General features: G+C 30.0%; 3 protein-coding genes across 4 annotated transcripts in view; 1 reads left to right on the forward strand and 2 right to left on the reverse strand.

The window, feature by feature from the left end:
* LOC106681882 (ellipsoid body open) overlaps positions 1-3,199 on the forward strand; it is a gene marked incomplete in the record, with an annotated part of 25,808 nt that extends 22,609 nt beyond the window's left edge. Inside the window, 1 exon segment of the mRNA XM_067049916.1 lies at positions 1,548-3,199. Coding sequence (XP_066906017.1) covers positions 1,548-1,631 — 84 coding nt within the window.
* An 8,194-nt stretch (positions 3,200-11,393) lies between these two features.
* Positions 11,394-11,876, reverse strand: BORCS6 (BLOC-1 related complex subunit 6). Its single transcript, XM_014422258.1, has one exon. The coding sequence runs from the start codon at positions 11,874-11,876 to the stop codon at positions 11,394-11,396; it is 483 nt and encodes a 160-aa protein (XP_014277744.1).
* On the reverse strand, positions 11,648-21,571 carry LOC106681916 (myb-like protein V). 2 transcript variants are annotated; one of them, XM_014422493.3, is made up of 4 exons: positions 18,565-21,571; positions 14,663-14,973; positions 14,084-14,147; positions 11,648-11,896 (listed from the first exon to the last, which is right to left on the reverse strand). In XM_014422493.3, the coding sequence occupies exons 1-3, from the start codon at positions 21,020-21,022 to the stop codon at positions 14,091-14,093; spliced, it is 2,826 nt and encodes a 941-aa protein (XP_014277979.1). In that variant the 5' UTR covers positions 21,023-21,571; the 3' UTR covers positions 11,648-11,896; positions 14,084-14,090. The 2 variants fall into 2 exon arrangements, with proteins under 2 accessions (XP_014277979.1, XP_014277989.1); XM_014422503.3 differs by lacking the exon at positions 14,084-14,147 and having other exon boundaries at positions 11,761-11,896.
* Positions 21,572-23,128: the final 1,557 nt, after the last annotated feature.

A 23,128-nucleotide genomic window follows, 5' to 3' on the forward strand; every position in this document is an offset into this window, starting at 1 on the left:
ATCTAATAGCTTATGTAAATTTATTTTTATATATCCTTTTATTGTTTATTTTATACTACTACTTTTTATTTTTATTTCTTCTTTTAGTTCATTTATATATAATTTTATTTTCACTTATATTTATATATTTTTGACACTACCTTAGTTCATGTTTTTATATCTTATTATCCTACATTGTCAAAATATTATTAGTATTTTTATATATCTTTCAAGCCCTGAAGAAGCTCTCAACAAAGTGGGACGAAAGGTCAGCAAATAAATACTTGACCATTTTTTGTTCCTTTATTACTGCACCCTGCCCATTTTTCGTTCTTTCCTCCTTAATTTTAATATTACTTTTTCTCAGATAGCCTTTATCTTCTTATAATACTTAATACATCTCCTCATTTATATATATCGAAGGTGAACTATTTATGATATTTTATATCAACTATTTACGAGCTTTACGATATTATTATATATAGGATATTATTATTATGATATTTTTACATACATGTCAACTATTAATCATTAGGATTCTGTAATATTTTTATATTTTGCTTTTTGCATATTTTTGTTCCTCATTATCAAAGGTAATAAAGTTTTGTATTCATGCAGGAAGCCAAAAACAATTCATCCTGAGAATCACAAATCTGGTTCTGTCTGTCTCTAGTCAAATCCTCGTTGAGGCAGTACAGCTACTGCCGTTAATCTGATTTTGATGAAATTATCAGAGAGTGTGCAATTTGGAGCTTTGATAGAATTTTATCAAAGTTCATCATCATTATAGCTTACACATCGGCAAATGTATTTTCCTTCACAGGCATATATTTTTATAACGCCTCATCCGATTTGGTTAAAGGAAATTTTTGTGGGAATGTTCTGATATGAGTTTTATCAAATTCTATCCTCTGGTTCCATTGATGAGTGATCAATCTTTTTTTACTTTAACAATGGTCTTTAAGCCTCAAGAAACTGTTGATACTCTTGTATTCAGTTGTGCTGCAAGTCCTTTATCTGTTTGGTAAGGGTTTTCTTCCACAGTAAGCCTATGTTGACTGTCGCCAATTGCAGCTGGAGGTCTTCCTCTTTCTTGGTTATCCAAATCTGTGTCACCATCCAAAACATTTTCAAACCACCGGCAAATAGTCCATTTCTTACAACACCCGTTCCCAAATGTGGCACATGCACTTGCAACTTGGGCTGCCGAGTATCCAAGTTTAAACAAAAAAGAATTACTGGTAAATCGTGTGTTGGTCATATTCAATGACATATTGAACAATGTGCAATTAGTTGCAAATTTATAATGGTTCAATGTTGAGGATTAATAATGGCTCATTATAATCTGTAAACAATTCAAGTACACTAATCCCACATTGAATTTCTGAAATAATGAAAACGGACATTTTATATGAAATGACCCAATTTCTATAAATAAATTATTTAGTTAAAAATTATCTTAGTATCAAATTATAGTATTCACTCGTAGCAAATCCTTTTTTGAATATTTAATGACGATTGAGAATGGAGTTTTAAGCTATAATGTTAAAATATTATTTATGTTGCAGGACTTGCCATCTTTCACTCAGAACATCTTCCGCTTGGCTAATGACGTGCGATGCTATAGGCTGTGCAACCAGGGTGCCAACTGAGCCCAGCCCACGCCTCAGCCTGGTCCGTCTACACCAGCCCCTGCGACTACAGTCTAGCCGAGGCGTGGATTACATTCTCTGTGTGCTTGTGTTCCTTTTGTACCGACCTCTTTATTTGTGCCAGTGTTAAGTGTAGTCAATATAGGCCAGGGCTGAGGGCGCTTGATATAATAATCTATTTTTTAATGTGTATTGTAGAATCTCTGAATAATTGTCTCATTCATTTATTAACCCTTTAAGCAGGATGAATGAGCGATTATTGACTAATTTTTATTATTATAGGATCTGTCATGGAGAAAACTTGAAAATTATTCCTTGAAACAAAGAGAGCTTATTTTTTTTAATTGCTGGTAATAAATTACTTCTGCTTCATTTTGAACCTAATTGATTGTTTGTATAAACGGTGAAGGAATATATATCTTTTTTAAATGAAGTTTGTTGTCGCTGTTTCGAGCCTCTTACCTATGACCAATTTTTTCTTCGCCATATATATATAAACTGATTGAAATTGTTAAGTTTGGTACAGTAGTGCTATAACCATAGATTACAACCTGCTTACATAAAACTACTCGCTTCTCTTGAATCTGTCCAGCAGTTGTGTACTGCTTCACATTCCTGCATGTCGTAGCTATCGGTGGGTTTAGTTTCTCTATCCGCACAAATTGAGTGATCGCTGTGCCATTCTCGTTATGTTGTTTCTTATAGTAGCTTGCGTGTATTAGGTGTACTTTATTTTCATTCTTATTTATTCTTTACTAGTCATGATTAGTGTGAAGGTATGACATTGTAACTGTCTAGTTTTGATTCTAGTTATATTTTGTGATGGATGAACCGCAAATTTTGACGGATGATAAATGTATTTTTGAGAAATAAATCTATTCTATGAAATTCTACTTACGTGCATAAGTAGTGATATTTTCATTGCGGAACATAAATTACCATTTTTAAGTTCCTTTATTTTCGTGTATTGATAATGTGCAATTTTCAGTTTTGTTTTGTTTTATATTTTTGTAATTTGTTTTATGTATTTTTTAATGTTTAAAATTTATGTTTTTCGAAGAAATTTCTTGAAGGAGCTGTGGTGTACGAGAGCATTCGAATTTAAATATCACCTAATTATTTAAAAGTTAAATATAATAGATATTTTATGAGACATGTTTTAATCTAATTGTGATAGGATTTTACCTTTGTAAAGTAAAATAAAAAAAAAACCTTTTTTAATAGATTTATGAAATATATAATAAATATATATAAGTATGCTATTAATTTACTCAAGGTTTTCTATTAGAGGAACTATAGATTAAAGAGAACTGTTTCCATTTAATAGTTGATAAAAATGTGTATTATTTAGAACTATTTTGATTTATTACTTTATAAGGTTAATTTATTGACATTTAGTTCTGTTCGACTAAGTTATGTGATGTTTGATTATTTCTTCTTTGACCAACTAAAAGTTGACATGGTTTGTTTAGCATAATAAAACTACTAATAAAATTTATTACTTTGTGTAAGTACGTTTTTATTAACTACTTCGCTTAAATTGTGTTCATTGTTCTCTTATAATTTTTATTTATTTTTTTTTTTTTCAAATTTTGTATTACAAATTTATATTTATTAATAAAATTCAATCTTAAAAAGAATTAATTTTTTTTTTTCTAAACCTGTACCTAAGTATTATATCTCTGTTTACAATCGAAGAAAAAAAAGGAGAAGTAGCCTCTGAGTCTTCAAGTTATCAGAAAACTGAAAATACTCTTTAAGTTATTTAAAATAATTGTTTTTTTATGAATTTCTTCATTGATTCTACGCATAAGTACAGCATTTTTAGGGCAAATATATGATTTCCAGATGATATGAAATCAGATAGAATGGAACTATTTCTTTTTTTTTTGGCACAAAATACATGTAGCAAATAATTTTTCTAATAATACAATATTTTGAGAAGAACAAATTAATTAAAAAAATACCATTAAACTATTTTAATTATTTAAAACTTAAGGTTGTACATATCGCTACTTTGTTTGAACACATCTAATAAAAAATATTTTTTATTAAATAATGAAGATGGTCAGAGTTGCGGTCAAAAGAGAAACAAATATAGTTAATTATTTATTTTCCGACGTTTCGCCCTACTTCACTTAAAGCTTCATGAGGGCTGTTCAAGGTCGACTTTGGCTGCTAAAGCTATCAACCTGAACACCACTGATGAAGGCCTATAAAGTGGGGCAAAATAAAATAGTTATTTATTTTTGCTTCTATTTTCACTGCCACCTTGACCATTTTCTTCATTAATTGAAATTATACAGTCAATTATTTATATATATATTTTTTTTATTGTTTGAGATATTACAAAAATAAAACAAATACCTTCATATATAAATATTCATGTTGAAGTAAAAAGAGACTTCCTTTAGAATATTCTATATTTATTTGTGCAACGTTTCGAGCTTTTTCCTCCTTTTTCTAGTACTATTATTCAATATTATGTTGGTGTATAATTTCTCTTGAATTCTACCTCAAGCTTTTTCTTATGGTTTTCACCCAATTCCATATTTTGTTTTTATTTGTAAGGGGTTGTTTATTCTTTATATGTTAAAATTTTGAGGTGAAATTATATTCCAGCATTTTCCATCTGTTAGTGTTTAAATTTTGTGTTCCTACATCTAGTTTTCATTTTTTTTTTTTTTTTAAGCCCTGCAAAGTGGAATGGAACGTCGGACAATAAATAGTTTGTTCTTTTCACCACAACCCTGACCATCTTTATATTTTAAATTATACGTTCAACTATTTATATATAAATTTTTTTATTTTACCTTGCATTGGACACACGGTGTCTAATCTATCTAATTTATAAGAATTAACTACCAAATTAGGTGATTTCCATAGCAAACAATTTTTTTTTAAATTAAAACTGAACAATATAAAGACAAAAATTGTTTGAAAAAAAAAATCCCGTCCTAAATAGATTAAGGATATAAGGGTCTAGTTAAATCATTATAATTAATATTAATGGTATATTCAAACCTGTTTTAGCAGTGAAATACTGTGTAATAAATTTTTTGTTTTTGAAATCTAGAATGGCCGTAAACAAATTCTTTTCAAAATCTCTCGAGGCTGCTAAAAATAAAAATTAAAAAAAGATGTAGAAAACTTAATGTAGTCCAGCTAACACATGCTTTGTTTCCAATGTGTTCTAATATCTCAACTCACTAATGAAGTATATGTAATATGGCTAACATCTAACAACAGCCTTATAGATCCACTCCCAACAGCCTGGAATACATCAGGCAACTTTAAGAGATATCCAATCATGGAATACTCATACCTGAAGCAGAGGACTCACTCATTTCAGATTAAAATTAGAACTATACATACTGTATTCTTACAAAATTAAAACTATTCATGCTGAATGAAAACAAAAAAAATCAAATATATAAAAATCAATATTTGTTTGTTGGTATTTTATGTGTTGCCACATTGATCATTCGATTTTGATGGCAGTTTTGCTAAATGTTTAGGATTTTCCTGGAAGGTTATAGGCTATTCTGATTTATCTGGTAAAAAAAAATATTATTAACAAAATTAAGCATTTTTGCCACATAGCATTTTCTTCATGCTTATTATAGGCCATTCGATATGTCTCTTTCTGAACAATAAAAAGAAAATTATATTAAATGATTTTTTATCAACTAAAAATTAAACAAAACATAATCAGGATTATAGTAAAGCAAATCATATTTGTTTATAGTGTCGTCTGAAATCTTTACATAACATTTTTCAATGTGGTTTAAAACTAGACATTTTTGAACTTAATTTGTTTGGAGGATTTTTTTTGTTTCTCATTGTGTCCATTATCCATATAATTTCATATTATAGTTCATTACACCTTTACTTTTTATCCAATTTTGATGTTAATACAACTGTTAGAAAGTTGAATGTTTGCTCTTTTTACTTAGATTTAATTTGATAGATTAGATAAGAATTCTTCAGAGCAGTCAATAGAAATAGAAACAAAATCCACCTACTTCCTGAATGGGGACGGAAAGCTCCTTACAAATATGGTGGATATACTCGCAGAGTGGAAGTGACATTTCTCCCAACTTCTCAACAAAGATCTCATGGAGAATGATGATGATGATGAGGAGAATCTCCATAAAGATAACCATAGTGATCAATGTATGGAACCACCTGATAATGAGATTTTGGATTCATGGCCAGGCTTAAAAATAATAAAGCGCCGGGCGCTTACGAATTGCCTACAGAACTACTTAAATCTGGAGGAAGCGAGCTAGTGAAAATACTCCAGAACATTTTCATTCAGATTTGGACAGATGAAACTTGGAATAAGAACATAATCTGTCCAATCCATAAAAAGGGTAATCGGATGGTCTGTGAAAATTATAGAGGTATCTCCTTACTCTCTTGTGCATATAAATTGGTGTCCAACATCCTCTTTCAACGCCTACTCTCCTTGCAGAAAAGAGCTTAGATCCGTACTAGTGTGGTTTATGGAAAGGACGATCCACAACTGACCAAATATTCTGCTTATGTATCAGGCTTGAGAAAGGACACAAATACAGGATCAAAACGCACCACCTATTTGTTGACTTCAAAGCAACATATGACAGCATTCATAGGGGACAGTTCTACAAAGCAATGAGAGAATTCAACATCTCTAAGAAGTTAATTAGAATGATTAAACTAACCATGAGAGAGGCGAGATGCATGGTGCTGATTGGGGGAGCAAGATCTAATGAATTTGTCTCAGGAAGAGGACTAAGGAAGAGGAATGCATTGGCCTGCCTTCTCGTTTTATCTCTTGAAAAGGCCATTAGAGAATCTGGAATTCAAGTGAGTGGAACAATATTCAGCAAAACAATACAGCTTCTTGCTTACACTGATGACATTGACATTGCTGGACGCCCTTTCCAAGCTGTCTCTGATGTATTTATGAAATTGGCTAAAGCAGCAAGAAAAATGAGACTTGAAGTGAATGCAGAAAAGACCAAATACATGTTCACAGAGGAAATCCCCAGGACCGGAGAATAGACTTTTGGAAAAGTCCCCGAGTTTGTGTATCTTGGATCACTCATAGTCCAAGACAATGTTGTGGAGCCGAATTGATAATAATAATAATTTTATAAAATTTAGATTTAATGCCCTTATAAGGGCAAATATTGATTTCAAATAAAGAAAACTTTTCATACGTTTTGTTTTTTATCTCTGGTTCTAATCTGTTCATTTAGATCCCCTTTGTATTTGTGCCTTTTGGTGTAGTTAATAGAGCCATAAACTACCGCCAAGTTTGGTGTAGATTGGTTGAGTCGTGTTAAGTTATTTCTATTTGTCGAATAGATAATAATAACTTGAATTGAAATAACTTTCAATCTGTCTACATCCCTAAATCTAGCAATTGCGAAGCATTGCCGGGTCTGCTAGTAATAGATAAAATAGAATTAAACCAATGTTCTGCCTGAAAGTTAGAAATGCAAAAGTATGAACCCAATTTGATTCTTCTAATAATTACTACTATGAATAACAAAAGTATTAATTAACAGTTTATTTACATTCTTCAATGAGTAAAATACATAAATAAAAACCTATCTCAATATCAACTAACCACAAGTGAAACAATATTAAAATTATTAATTAAAAACTAACTCTAACAAGGAATATTACATAGAATATAATAAATAAATAATTTCTTTTTTATTCTTTATACATATAAACATATTGACAATTATCTTACAAAAATATAAAAATTAGGTTAAAAAACAAAACAAAAAATTTACATTAAAAATTATCAATGCTAGCCAATAAGTAACAGGATATTAGGAGAAAGAACTACATTATGTTCATGTGAAGAAGCACTGTTCACATAAACATGAGTTGAGTGTAAGGGCATAAACACAGTCGATGACAAATTGTCGAGATTTAGGAACATTTAAGCATAATAATTATTTTTATATGTTTTAATGTCACTATATTAACTCCATTCTTGACATAGGAACAAGGGTCACCACCCTTGTAATATCAACACATTACTTTATAGAACGTTCAAATCTTCTAAATTTCTTAAGAATCAATATATGACCAACAATTGATAATTTGAATCCTCATCTTACAGTTAGTACCATTGTTGTGACAAGAAACTCTATTTTTAATATGGAAAATAAATTACATAAAAATTAATCCGATGGTAGTACAAAGGACAACTGAACAGTTGTTACTACCATCAGACAGCCCTGACGAAGCCGTGCAAAGTGGGGCGAAACGTTAGATAATAAATAGTTTTCTTTTACTATTTTGATAGCTTTATTGACCGCCACCCGGACTATCTTTCTACAATCCACTTCATATGGTCAACTATCTTCTTCCAATGTGAAAAATAAATATTTTATTTATAACATTAAATTGATATTATTAGAGATTCAAGTAAATTTATCAAAATTGGAAAACAAACTAAAATTCACAGCTTTGATTTAATAAGATCAGCCCATTATTCTTGTTAATGCTTTACAAAGTTCCATTTATAAAAAGGGTTAAAACAAGGACAACTTTCTTTTAAAACCTCTGGGAATGAAACTATACCAATTTTTCTTCAAATAGTTCTACTTATTTCAACCAAAATAAAGAGAAAAATAACAAGAAACAAATTATTGTCTTTTTACTCCCTGAATGTCAAGAAAATTAAGCCATAATTTATATTTAAGTTTATTGAACATTAACAACCTCAATTGTCTCATGTAGATTCACAATGTAAGTTTATACAATCATATTGTAAAGTCACAATATTACTTTTAAATTCAATACAATAAAGGAGATTGAGATATTTTTTCTTTTTATTCATTTATATATCGTTTTCCAATTTCAGCCACTTTTAAATGTTGCTCAATTAAACTTAAGTTTAACTATCAGAAGTCTCCTCTTCCTGTTTTAAATAAATGTTTCAAAAGTGATATAGCACTGTCGTCAAATTGGGGTTTAGCGGGGCGGGATGGCCGGGAAGATTTAGATTAGCAAGCATGAACATTAACAAAGCACCATATGATTCAGCAGGATTTTAGTATAAGCATTCAAATCATCTTTCATTTTTTTAATAGTTATAGGTTATGGTAATTTTATAAATAAAAATAAAAACTATAACAATTAATTTTCCTTAGCCATTAAAACATATTAAAATAATATACAAATCACATCTTGACAATTGACTGACCAGGAAACATAACTTCAACAGAAACATAGTTAGAAAACCTTACATAAATTAATTAATCACATAAACCTAAAAGGATGAGTAAAATAATCGATTGAGCAAAATAAATACTTGATGTTTATAAGGCTCAAAAAAAAAAGAAAAGAATCACAGACTGTAATTAAATATAAATTGTATTTCCTTGAAGAGGGTAAGGCAGTTGATTATAATAATAATAATAATGTCTTACAAACGTTTACGGCACCCTCTGGTGTCTACTTTGCTAAGATATCTCAAGTATTCGCTCAAAAAAAAAAAAAAAACTTGAATTACAAAATGTAAAATAAAACACATTAGTAAGACTGCAATCTGATAGCATCTCGTCAACATTAACTGAGTCTCAGAAAAATTTAGGCTGACCTGAACAAAATGGGCAATCATATTGCCATTTTTAATAGCTATACCTACAAGCAAAGCCATGTAAAATTTTTGATTATTTTTAATGAATCCCTGAATAACATTAGAGTGTTTTCAGGCATTTAGTATTTAAATTTTGTACATCCTCAAATACTAAAGGTACAATATATATAACATACTGAATTAAAAAGAAAAATTTAATTTTAAAACTACCTTGAGAGAATAAGATACAAATTCACTCAAAATTTAAGAAAGCTTAAAAAAAAAAAAATTTATATCTGGAAAATAATATATGAAAATCCTTCTATTGCACTTTCCATTGAAAAGGAAATAAATCCTATCTGTCACACCATTTCAGAATCGAAAAATAGAATTTTTTTTTCCAGATACAAGAGTATTACCAGAAAATATGAAGACCAACTCCTTAACTTTCCAACTACAATTCAAGCTTTTTTTTTTTTTACCTAATAAACTTTGTACATTACTGTGTTAGTTTCCAAGCTAGATAATGATACTAAATTTTTTTATTTCTGAAATATATTTTTATAAAAAAGAAAGAGTCGATGGATAATAATTTAATTAAGTAGTTTATTAAATAAAAAATTAATCTCAACCACTACAACCCATGAAGTGTCAATGGTGCAGTTCATAGTAAGGAAGTACTATTACTAGAACAACGGTTGTGCAAGGAGACGATTTGGTCAGAATCCCGCTCAACCACCATATTTTTCCCTAATTAAGAGTACTCAATTTATAGGTAGGGGCTCCCGAACCCACAGTGTTGACTCAAGGCTACAGCAACAGAATAGATAATTATCTGTCACAGCCAGATTCGAACCCGGATCCTTGGAGTAAGTAGCTCAGTGCCTTATCACTGTGCCACCCAGCTCCCCTAAGCATTTTATTAACTAATTTAATTCATAAGAGGTTTGGAAAGAGTGGGCTGCATAATTAGAGTCCATTCTCCCATCTCATGAAAAGTAACATTGTTTTCTTTTAGAAGAACAAGTATCTCCGAAACGCTTTGTCCTACCTGCTTACTCTTTTTTTTTATAATGTTATCTATAATCGAATGAAACAAAATAACAATGAATTAAATTAGACTTGTTAGTCAAAAGAATAAGGTAATAATTCTTGAAAATCAATAAACTAATTAACTTGGTCGTTCTAAAAACGTATTAGTTTCCATTTTGCTGGAAAAATGATTACAGCATGACAAATATGGAATAAATTAAAAAAAATAAATAAATAAAATGATGACAATAGTATCAACATTTTTGATGAAGGTAATGAATCTGGTTTGATCTTGAAAAACGATCGTGATGCCCTTAACAGTTCTAATAACCTTTATTCAGACAGTAACTTAGATTCACAATGGGAAAAATCTTTACTGAAGAGACCTGCGACAAGTTGTCAAACAGTTCAATTTATATAATATCAAATTAGCATTATTTTTTTTTAGTAACCCCATTTGGCAAAATATGATTTTCAAGTATCAAAAGAACTACCAACTAAAACATACTCATGTACACCATAATCTACTAAAGTTTTCATCTTTTTTGTTTTGTTTATTCAATATTTTCTCAAAAAAATTTAACATTGTTTGTTATTAAAAAAAACATACTTAATAGTATTGAATATTTTTGCTGGTATACACCACTCTTTTTCCCAAATTTCAACATTTTATTAACTATTAATTACTTTTATGAAGAAGTGACCTGCATATATTTGAATTTTCCAGCATATTGAAGAGATATCCTCAGATACTTACAAAGCAGTTAATGATAACTACTAACACATAAATAAACAGTGACTTTAAGCCTTGATGAAATCACTAACGGTTTGGCTACAGCAAAAGATAATCCAAGCAAAGTAACCACAACTTCAGGTGAAAATAGATTTGTAGAAACAAATCCTAAAAAGTATTTAGAGAAACAAAGCTTTGCTAACTTTTATTTCATTAATTACATTAAGCATAACAAAAAAAAAGTCTTTTATAACGATCTATGCACATAGCTCACAACCATACCTCACAGAATTAAAGTAAGTTTGCATGAAGCTGATGAGTAACTTATAGTTTAACTAATGTTATATCATAAGTCAACTGCTTTAATAATCAAATAACAATAACGATAATAAAGACAGACAACATACTATGTAGGACTGGCCTCGATGAGATCGAGGAGGTGCTTGATGTTCTTGACATGACCAGAAAGATGGTAGATGGGCGCCATAGCCTTTGAGAGCTCTTCGCATTTGGCCATCAGTTGGTACATGGCCTTGATGTTGGCATCGATGGCATCACATGTCTTGCAAACGACACCCGTATACACCTCCAAGCAGTCAACTGTTAGAGAAGATATGTCATGGAGAGTATCGGAGAGTGATTCGGTGAGTGAGTCGACCGAGGCAGCAACGGCGCAGGCCTCTGACTCGAGGGCAGCAAGGATCCCCCTTGGCGAGGCTAGCCTAAGCTTTGCTTCCAAGTCATCGGCTACAAAGCTTATCATCTGACCCTCTTTGGTCACAGTGCCCTCGAGTCTGTTCAGCAGCTCCAGCTGGCTCGGCCGACTGCCTCCTCCAACCTCAACACTGCTCTCGCAGATCTCGCTGTAAGATGCTGTCATGTCTTCCATGTCCCCACCGCTCATTTCCGCTGTAGGGCAAAATAATTATTACTATCTAACAATAACAAAAAAAAAAATTAACAAAATATTAAACATATCCTCATGTGAATAATATAAAACAATATTAAATGAAAGTTTTGATCACAATTTTTAAAAGTCAATATAATTCTGCACACCAAAAACAGAAAATTTTCAAATTGAAAAGACAAAATTAAGATAAAGTTATAACAAAAAGAGATGAAATGTGATTTGAGGAAATGCATAATAGAAATGAAGGAAATAGATCATAATAAGAAGCGACAGAAGGATACCAATAGATGGAGTAAATGAAAAAAGGAAGTTATAAGTTTATTGGCACAAATAAGTGACTAAGACGCTCCACGATTATTACAACTTGATTATTAAGGAGAATTCAGAAAACCAAAATTCATCAAATCTGATCCTATCAATGAACAACAGCAAGAATGAGTTAGCAAAGTGTTTTTTATATTTTGGTCAAAATTGTTTTTATAGCTCAAACTTAAAAATAAATTCATTAGATAATTTTTTTTTTTGTAGGAGGAAGTTTATTTATTTTTTTATATCGATATAAATCACCAACTTCTTACTATACAATTTTTTCTTAGGAAGGGTTACCTTGTTGAAAAGTAAAGAAAAAAAAATCATCAAACAATCCATTGCTATATGATAAAATGTTTGAATTACAATTACTGAAACTACAAATTTGGCAAAAGGGCCCTTCTTGTACATGACAACTCAATTATCAGAAATATGCAATAATGATACTTAAAATTTTCCAAGATTTTATTTTCAATTCAATTTCCAAAAATGTATTCTATTTTAATTTTTAATGATATATGGAGAAATGTAAGTGGATCTGTACTTGGTAAACAATGCACGTTGATATATATATAATCTAAAAAACGTAAAATATTGTTTTATTGGAGAAAAAAAAAAGAAAAGGGAAGTAACTCAAAGAAGATTTTCTGGTTAATCTATTCTTTTGAGGATTGACATATCACTGACTCATTTTTTAAAAATTTCTTTGGAAGATATTTTTTTCCATGCTTTAAAGAAATTTACAAACTCATCAGGAACCGATACAAAACACTGGACAACTCAGCCTGCCTTAAAGAGCATGCATGCATTCAAGATCCAGATGGCAATCTCAAATTTTATTATTACCTTAAACAGCTGAGATAAAATAATGTATTTTTTTTTTCCAAATTCTATTACAATCTTAAAAATATAATTATATTAATATTTACAATAAATCAACCAAATCCATTCAATATAAAAGTATACACTAATATGGAACAGAGGCCAGCAACCAAATCACTCAATCCAACATCAACAAAATCATAGTCATGACAAGCCACAGGTTTTGCCAGTATTTTTTTCCTAGCTAATTTATGAAGTTTATTTTAATTTGATTAATTCTTTTTCTTTAAAATGGAAACAATTTTTTTTGGTTTTTTTTTTATAAATATAAAAATATTAAACTACAAAAGATCAATAAATGGATATATATCCAAGGAATGTATAATTCACATTATCCTTATTCCTTTTGATTAGTCCCATAGATGTTCCTCCATATTGTTTAGATATGATGGCCACTCAAAACATAGGATTAAAACATGTTTTAGGAATCAAAAAAGAAAAAGTGAGCACATTTTCTCAACCGAGTGTTGTAAAATTCTTCTTGGAAATGTAAATTCCTATCAAGGAGGATTAATCTCGCATAATTTTCACAGAAGAACATAAATATTATTTTATCAAATCCACAACAATATCTTTTTGCAATATAAAATTCATTATTTAAAAAACCTTCTTTCCTAATAATGAGAAATTTTTATTTATTATTATAACCAATGCAATATAGGTTTCAGTTTCCATTAAATAAAACTGATTAATATAGTATAAACAGTATTTAGGTTTATAATTACTTGTCTGATAGATAGACTAATTACTATGTCTAATGATAGATGTACTAGTACTTGTCTAATTACAGATAGACTAGTTACTATATTCATACTAGCCTTACTTTGATTATCGCATCAAATAAATCAACAATTTAAAATAATAAAAAAAAAAAAAAAAATCTAAAACTAAGAAACTAGTCATGCACAGATAAAAATAAAATAATATAAAAGATTTTCCATGAAGAAAGTTGCCAACCTGTGTTCCATATATTTACAAACTTAAAATTTCATTACCTCTCTCCTACAGAACCCGGCAGTAACGGAAGGAATCCTCTAAAACTGGACAACAATTTACTTCCTACGAAAGATCAACAACATTATATTTCAGTATTTATAGTTCCTTTTCTACTTTTTAAGATGGCTGTTTAAGAAGAAGCGATAGTTCTAAAGAGAAAGAAAAACAGGGCGCAGTTAATATCATTGTTGCCCTGAACTTAGAGGAGAACCAGCCACTACTGGACGCCACTGCTCCCTAAATATATTAATTAGATATAATCAAGGAAGCATATTACATTATGTAAGCATGTGTTAAATTATAATATAAATTAATACTAAACATGCTTATTTACAAGGCGTTGGAAGATATAATATTCCAATAATGCCTATTCCAACACCAAACTGTAACAACACTCATAAATATTTATGTATAGATTGATTAATATTCTCAATAGGCTGGTTACAGGAGATGATGCGTAGCGGAAGCAGCCAACAGATATAGAAGGGGTAGCGTCTTCGCACCAACCACCATGACAGTTAGCATCTACGGTTTCTGTTATCTCGACGCTATAAATATTGAAAAAATGTTCAGTATACCTTGTTCTTATGGCCGTCAAACATGTATGCCCTCACTTCCTCATCAGCTTGTATTACAGAATCATCAGAGCGCTCAGACTCTTGTCTTGTTCTTGGCCGGTAGCTATCTACTCCAATCCTACTATCTACTTTTTTTTCAACCTTTCTGGCATTACTTCCCCTCCTAGGAGAAACCTGCTTGACTAGTTTAGCTGAACTAAGGTGTTCCTTCGAAAGAGAAAATTGCTTGCTTTCTCGACTACTGTCTAACCTAGAGCTGAGGCTATGACTTGTTTTAACTGTTGAGCTCGTCTGTGTACTTCTTCTGGAACCTAAAAAGTAACTATTTTTAGTCTCGTTCTGTATATATATTAACTTTTATTTAAAATATTGAAATATTTAATTAATAAATCAAAAATATGTAAAACCAATGCATATGAATTGAAAAACAATAAAAAAAAATATTGGAAGAAGATAGTTGACCATTGATTGCAGATAGTCCATATAGGTACAAAATAGTAGAAAAAAACAATAAAATGTTAACCAATGTTTGCAGGACTTCATCAGGGCTAAATGAAAAAAAGATACAAATTTTGTAAGAAGTGAAAAAAATTATACAAAAAAAGCAAGAAATTATGCAAAAAAGAATATTAATAAAAAAGAAGAGAGATAAGTTAAGGAAATACAAATATAGATGAAGAAGAAACTAATTAATAATAAATACAGTCATGTTTGATAGAACTGTATTATATCGTCTACAATTCTATCATATGGCTGTATTTATTATTAATTAGTTTTCCATTCATCTTTTTTTATATTTCCTTAACTTTATTCTCTTTTCTTTTTTTTTTATTATTATTCTTTTTTGTATAATTTCTTACTTTCTTTGTATATTTTGTAATATGCTCTTTTTTAGTAAATAGTATATTTTGATGTATTAAGGGTTTTTAATATGTTTTATTTTATGTATCATTTTAATATTGTTCATTTGTTCTGTTTATCCAAAAAGCAAGCTAACCAAGTTTCATTGTTTATAATAACTTTGTGATACAAAAACAAAACCAAGATGGCGGTACCTTGAATCAAGGCCACGTTGAGCAGATTCAAATATCATAAAAACTATTTTAACTCATCCCCTCATAATTGAAAATACAGTAAATTAAAGGAAAAATAGAAATCAAGAAATAGTGCTACAGAATAATATTCAGAAAGTAAATCATTTGGAAAAATCCCTAACTGTTGTACGACAATCGATGTTTACATGTAACCTCAAGGCAGGTTTTGGTTTTGGAGGATTTTATTCGTGTCTGGGGTGCCGAGAAGAGAAATGATGTCTTCAGGATGAGGAGGTCCTCATCAATTTCTGTCAAGAGGAAGCCATTTTGGACGCTAAGACAAGAACAATAAGAAAAAGGAAGACACCAAGGATCAACGAAAGAAGATCGTGAACTTGGTTAGTTTTGTTATAACTAAATTTGAATACATTGTAAAATAGATATTAATTTAATTAAGTTAATAGTAAAAGTGTTTGTATTCTGATTGCCTAGCAACTACACGCCCTGAGATTAAGAGTCTTTTATATAATAAACTTATATTATCCATTTGGTATTAATATTCTTAATTTGAACCCAAGTTATCTCTTATATTTGAAATAAGTTTTATATAACTATCAAAATTCTTTTTATTTTATTTTAAATAATTTATAAAATTATTACAATTTATTCAAAGTTTTTGTCACTTCTCACAATGTATGTATCTTGTTTACACTTAGCCCTGAAGAAGCCCTCCCAAATAGGCCAAAACTTTGGTTAATAATAAATAGTTTTTCTACTATTTTGTACCTTTATTGACCCTCACCCAGACTATTTCTCTACAATAAAAAATATATAAGTAGTTTCAGAACGAAGCAAAAACTCCAGACTTTTCCAAACTTTTGGTAGCATGACAAAAAAAAAAAACTAACTTTCAATATTAGATTTGATACTAATCCTAATGATTATCCTTGTTGTTTTGGGAGAAAATTTCAGCATTTCATCAAAATAATTATGTTCACTACATTTAATCAAAAATTGGAGATTACTTTGATCCTATGCTACTCATATGTACCTTTTAATAATTAAATTAGTAACTTAAAATAAGAATAAGTACCTAAACATTTCTCTCTGAGTTAATAGAAGTATATAAAATCAAAATCATAGAGTCATCATATATAAAATCAAAATTTAGTACATCATAAAAAAAATTATTAATATGATAGATCAATAATTTTCTTAATGCTTCAAAATGGTTATACACCTTGTTTAACAGATAAAAAATTAAAAAAACCATTATAACACTAAATTATTTGCTCTTAATTTGCAAATAAAATTGAATTTGTTTGATGCCTATCTTTTTCCTTTGAATAAAATCTATCTAATAATGATAAGAAGAATGAAAAATACTGGAATGCAAGAGAAAGGTAGTTCACGGATGAATGCCTTAACCAAAAAGGCAGAAAGTTTGGTGGGTTAGCAGTTCAAAGAAACTGGCTTGAAACATTTATCAATTGTAAACTCATAAACACTTACGCATATAATCACATGAAATATGAGTATATTAACAGTAAATGTGAATAAAATTAATTAGTTTTTTGTATCTTTTTTAGCCCTGACGAAACCCTGCAAAGTGGGGCGAAATGTCTCTAAATAAATAGTTGTTAACTATTTTTTGTTCCTTTTTTGCCACACCCCCAACCATCTCCTTTATATTTTTTTATTATTTGTACAGTGTTTCAGCCACAGTTAAGACTAGTTTAATTTAGTATTAATATTAGTAATATCAACCAAGCATTTTAATTTTTTAATAATATTATATAAAAATGACTGTTATGGATTACATTTTTATTTTTTGTTATAAATAAATTTTCTATACCCTTTCCCAATAAAAGTAGTATTGCTCCAAGCTGGAACCAGCTTGATTGGGATGTAGAAGCCAGAATTAAACTGTTCAATTAATTTTTTTTTTTTGGTTAATTAATTTGATTCTGTAAAGTATATACCTCTATATCCCTAATAACCAAGTTTTAGATACTTTTTACCATAAGCCACTGTAATAACAGGTTTTGTATAAAAATGTGGTGAACTTCTCATGTACTTGCTACTAACTCAGTCAGTATAAATATAATTTTTATAAAATAATTTAACTAAGCACAACTATACGATAGCAGAAAGAATAAAATTATTTTATAACTGCACAAACATAGGAATATAATTTTCTGAAATATTTTTTGTAATGGTAAAAAAATACTAAAAGAAAAACTAAATTAATTTTATTCATCTTTGTATAAAAATGTGGAAAAATTCTCATTTACTAACAATAAATAGACCATATTCATTTTTATTCGCTAGTTATAATAGAAGACAACTGAAATATTGCTACTAACTCAGTCAGTATAAATATTATTTTTAAAAAATAATTTAACTAAGCACAAATTCCCATAGTAGACAGAATAAAATTATTTTATAACTGCATTTAACATGGGAATATAATTTTCTGAAATATTTATTGTAAGGGTAAGAAAAAATACTAAAAAAAAAATTAATTAATTTTATTCATCTTTTTATAAAAATGTAGTAAACTTCTTATTTATTTAGAAAAATAGGTACACCATATTTATTTTTATTCACTAGTTATAATAAAAGAAAACTGAAATATTGCCACTAACTCAGTCAATATAAATACTATTTTTATAAAATAATTTAACGAAGCACAAATATACCATAGCAGACAGAATACAATTATCTTATAACTGCATCAAACTTAGGAATAATTTTCTGAAATATTTTTTGTAATGGTAAAAAAAAAAAAAAAATTAATTTTATTCTGTCGAAATTTCATAAAATATTTAAAGGTTGTCTTACATAATGATATAAAAGAGAACTAACCTGAACCTTGAGATCTCTGGACTCCAGCCCTACTCGAGTAGACTTTCGTAGTCACCGTTATGCCCTCTTGCTTCAAAGGAACAATATGGCCGACCCAGCCATTGGAAACCTTTTCAAAACTTCTTAAAGGTTCCCGAGTCACTTTCTTTCCCTTCGTCTCTGGTGTGACTTTGACGACTCTAGCTGACCTACTAGTCACAGTGTCTGATTTTACATCTTGATTTTGCGATTTCCTACTCTTTCCTTCATCCTTGGAAACAACGGGGCGTGAGTGACTCCTGTCTGATTCTCGACTTTTAGTAATACTTTCTTTAGATCTAACTCTCTTTGAAGATATTGAACTGTCTGTTCGCGAAGCAACTCTAGTTGTCGGCGTTTTAGATGTCCTACTTTTTTCTACAGAAATAGATGTGACTGTTCGAGGTTTCGGTTTAGGGGGGACTTTGCTTTCCTCTTTCTTAGGAACAGGTTCTTTCTTTCCCCTGGGTGCTGGAACTGGTTCTTCATTTAACAAATAAGGAGTTTCTTTTAATTTAACATCTTTATTATCATATATTGGTTCATTAAAAAGGTTCTTAGTGATTTCCTCTCTCTTTAATTGAAATTCATGCTTGGCTTCAGTTTCAGGTCCCAAGTGAACCTGCGTCACAATCTTCACAGGTTTTAATTTGGGTTCTTTTTTACTAACCACTATTTCCTTATTATCAGTTTTTGTTGCTAAATTCAAGGTTACTGATGTTTTAACTCTATCATTACTCTGTGTTTGTTTCTTTTCTTCAGCAGATCTCTTCTGAAGAATCTGTTTCTGACGTAATTGGAACTCATGTTCGACACTATTTTGAATGAGATTTTGCAATTTAGGACTGACATTTCCGAGAAATGATATACTTGATTTGACATCCTGATCAAGTGGAAGCCTCGACACGCGAGAGATATCCAGTACAATATCACTAATACTATTCCTTTTGGACTTAACATAATCTGATTCAGAAACACAATCAGTTTGGACGATTGGTATGTTCCTAACTTCCGGTTTATTTGTTTCATCACTAGGATATTTATCTGCATCTTTTTCATGGGAGGAAGGGAACTTCAATAAATCTGTATATCTCAAATTGTGGCTCGATTCTTCCTCTTTGTAAGGAACATCATTGTTGCTAACTTCTTTCCTACCATGATAGAAATCTGAATCTTTATTAGAAGATGACTTCATATTAGAGAGAGTAGCATAATCGTCATCCGATAACTTATAATGAGATTTCAACAGCTCTTTTTCCTGAGATGAAAAGCCTCTGCTTCCATATATATATAAGTTGTCTTTCAGCCTTGGATGTTTATCAAGATTTTTCACAAGATCATTCACATTCGAGTGATTTTCAGGATGAAGTTTTTCTGGGATGTGACTTGTTTCTTTTAAGAATTTATCTCTAAATGATGGCTGCTTCACTTTTTTAAAAAACTCTTTTCCTTCTGATTCAATTTTTTCTATATCAAAATTAAGCTTTTCTGGAGAAGAATGACGATATTTTGTATCCTTACCTTCAGATTTGATTGTTCTTTCAAATGTTGGAAGTTTTTCTCTTATAGAAGATAAAAGCTTTGCATCTTGAGGATCATGGAAAGGACTACTAGAATCTTCCTTATCTGATTCATTAGACTGATTTGAATCCTCACCAAAATCATCCATATCTCCAAAATAATGTTTAGGTAAGCTATTACCTCCACGATTTCTAGAACCTCGATTCCTTTTCTTTTTCCTATAAACCTGAGTTGGAGGAGGTTTTTCATCTGTTTCTACAATATTGATCTTACCAGAATCTGGAGCAAAATGAACTTCAGTTTTACAAAAGCCAACTTTTTTAACTTTCTTTTCATTACTTTTTTCTAATGTGTTAACAACATCAGCAACTTTTCCTTTACTGATACCTGTAACATGAAAATTAGATTCATCTTCTTCTGGATCTATTAGCACCAGGTTGCCTTTGCCCAGAGTAACAACAGACGTCTTCTTATTTGTCGGTTTCTCAGGTATCACATGCATATTGAATTCTGGAATATCTCTCCGTAAAGGCTCATCAAAAACTTCAGTAATTTCTACTGAACTAGGCTTAAAATCTTGATCTGATTCTTCATCAGCAAGTTGCACCAAAGGTTCAGCAGGCATCTCATCACTGAAACCTTTACTAAAACCGACATTAGATGATACTGACCTAGTAACTGATCTTTTGGTCACTCCATAAGAGGTCACTTTCCTAACACCAGAAGGAGCTTTATCATCGGGAATATCCTTGACAACCATCCACGCCCCCTCTTCTCTACACTCAATTTGTTTTCTCAATTGAGTAACCTTGGTAAGAGTACGGAGTTCTGCGATTTCCGACTCCATATCTCCTATATTCGAGAAGGGGTCAGAATTCGCAAACCATTCACTGTTCTGTTGCATATATGTTCTGATCATACTAGACAATAAATGTTCCACATTCCAAGGTTACAACATATAAAGTAAGGTCACTGACATTAATCAAAACACAAAACAATTACAAAAAGACTTCATAAAATGACTAGAAACATTATAAAAATAAAAGAGAAAATTCAATAAACAATGCGAATCTCGAGGAATGACGAGCCAAACATTAGGAACATCTGGAGATTCATTTCGGCACTAGGGACCCATTAAAAGTTCAAAGGATCATAATTTACTATGGACGCGATATTAACTAGTGACTAAAGAGAACAGTAAGTGAAAAACAGTTAAATGTCAACGAAAAATACATACCAGAAATGATAATTGTCAAAACTAGTAGCCCGTAACCTATAAAGTGTGACTATGAGCAACAAACCCACACACTGACGAATTGACTTAAAAGGAAAAGAATCCCCACTCCAGGGAATAAAGGAGAGAGAGGGAGAGACAAAAGACAGTCATCCGGACCAGGACGACTCGTTTAATAAATAATTCTTCTCTATTAATGCTACTTATCCCAAACTATTATTACAGCGTTGTTATGGCAGCCTTTTTATTGATAAATCCGCTCATCTTATCTACTCTAATTATAGCCAGAATAAGTATGAATAACAAATTACACTTATTATGATGTAATCACCGCTGTCATTTATGATTCAACATCTCTCGCTTTCTACAATTACTATTTTAACTTCCTTAACTGTCCATTTTCAAAAGTTTTACACATGTATATGTCTAAATAATTCGAGATAAATCTTGGTAATGGACAGAATAAAACTGCATGCTGTCTAGATTTATGAATTGACAAGGTTTTGAGAAGAAAATTAAAATTCACTTAATTGCTTTAGAAATACTGTGTACAAAACTAATTTCCAAATTTTACAGTTTTTAAAAATTCAACCAGGTTAATAGAACATCATACTTTCGGCTTACAAGTGTAACAGGAAATTAATTTGTTTTTTTCTCAGTTTTATGTTAAAAAGATTAAATTTAAAGAATTTATTGATATCATAAAGATCTGCTTGTAAACAGTAAACTTACTATTTCCATAACATTGAAAAAAAAAAATTATCATCAAATATCTCAAAATTTCAATTTTTGATTTAGTCTATTTCATTCGTAAACCAAAGGTATAAAAGTAAGTATACAAGTATATTTATACTATACATTGGTAGATAATTGGTTTTATTTAAGAAATAACAGGGTGAAAAAAAAAATTATTAAGAATATTTCACCAGAGCAAAATTATATTTTAATATTTAATGGTGTGGGAGTGGATTGCCCAACGGTAAGGCACTATGCTAACTCTAAGGGTCCGGGGACAGGGGCAGATAATTATTTATTGTTTCACTATGAGTTAGCCCTGTGGGTTCGGTAATGTGTAATAAAGTATCCTTAATTGGGTAAAAATCTGGCAGTCGAGCGTGATTCTGACCAAATCGTCTCCTCGCACAACCGTTGGTCTAGTAACAGTACTTCCTTATTAAGTACTGCACCCCTGATCCTTATGGATTTTTGCGGGACAGGTTTATTTATTTTTTTTAAATATTTAATGGTTCAGTTATCATTAAATGATAATTTCCTCGAGCATAGTTATCTATTTACTTGAATAAGTGCGATGATGTCAGATTATAAAAAGTTTTTGAAGTCAGTCCCTTCTAAGAAAGATATACTAAAAATAAAACATATTTTATTTTTATTGAAACTCCTTTTAAATTTTACTGACGGCATGTCAATATTATTGTATTGGTGTATTGAGGAATATTGCGTCCGTAATGTTTGCTGAAACATAAAATAAACTTATCAATATATGTTCATAATATTTCAATTGCAAATTTTAGTGTTATTTACAAGCGAAGTTAATTGGTAGTTTTATGGACATTGGTATTAATGGATTGACTAATAATGAAATAAAGCTAATTGCTACAATAAAACAGGAAGATATTATAATTATATAACTATTCATTTAATTTTACTACTCATTGCTAAAATTGTTTAACTGTAATTAGCATGTATTCAGTAATTCAGATTGTATTATTTTTTAATAAAGTGTAAGCAGGAAAAAAAATTCATTTGTCTTGTTTTTTGCTAAATGTGTTC

This window comes from Halyomorpha halys, unplaced genomic scaffold (assembly GCF_000696795.3).
Source record: "Halyomorpha halys isolate HHAL.00 unplaced genomic scaffold, Hhal_1.1 Scaffold21.1, whole genome shotgun sequence".
NCBI lineage: Eukaryota > Metazoa > Arthropoda > Insecta > Hemiptera > Pentatomidae > Halyomorpha > Halyomorpha halys.

Bases quoted from the DNA above. Each gene is read 5' to 3' on its own strand.
- BORCS6 (XM_014422258.1), bottom strand. From the start codon at position 11,876: ATGGAAGACATGACAGCATCTTACAGCGAGATCTGCGAGAGCAGTGTT.
- LOC106681916 (XM_014422493.3), bottom strand. From the start codon at position 21,022: ATGATCAGAACATATATGCAACAGAACAGTGAATGGTTTGCGAATTCT. The intron at 14,974-18,564 runs GTTAGTTCTCTT...GTTACTTTTTAG, and splicing joins CCAGAGATCTCAAGGTTCAG to GTTCCAGAAGAAGTACACAG. The intron at 14,148-14,662 runs GTATACTGAACA...GATCTTTCGTAG, and splicing joins TTGACGGCCATAAGAACAAG to GAAGTAAATTGTTGTCCAGT.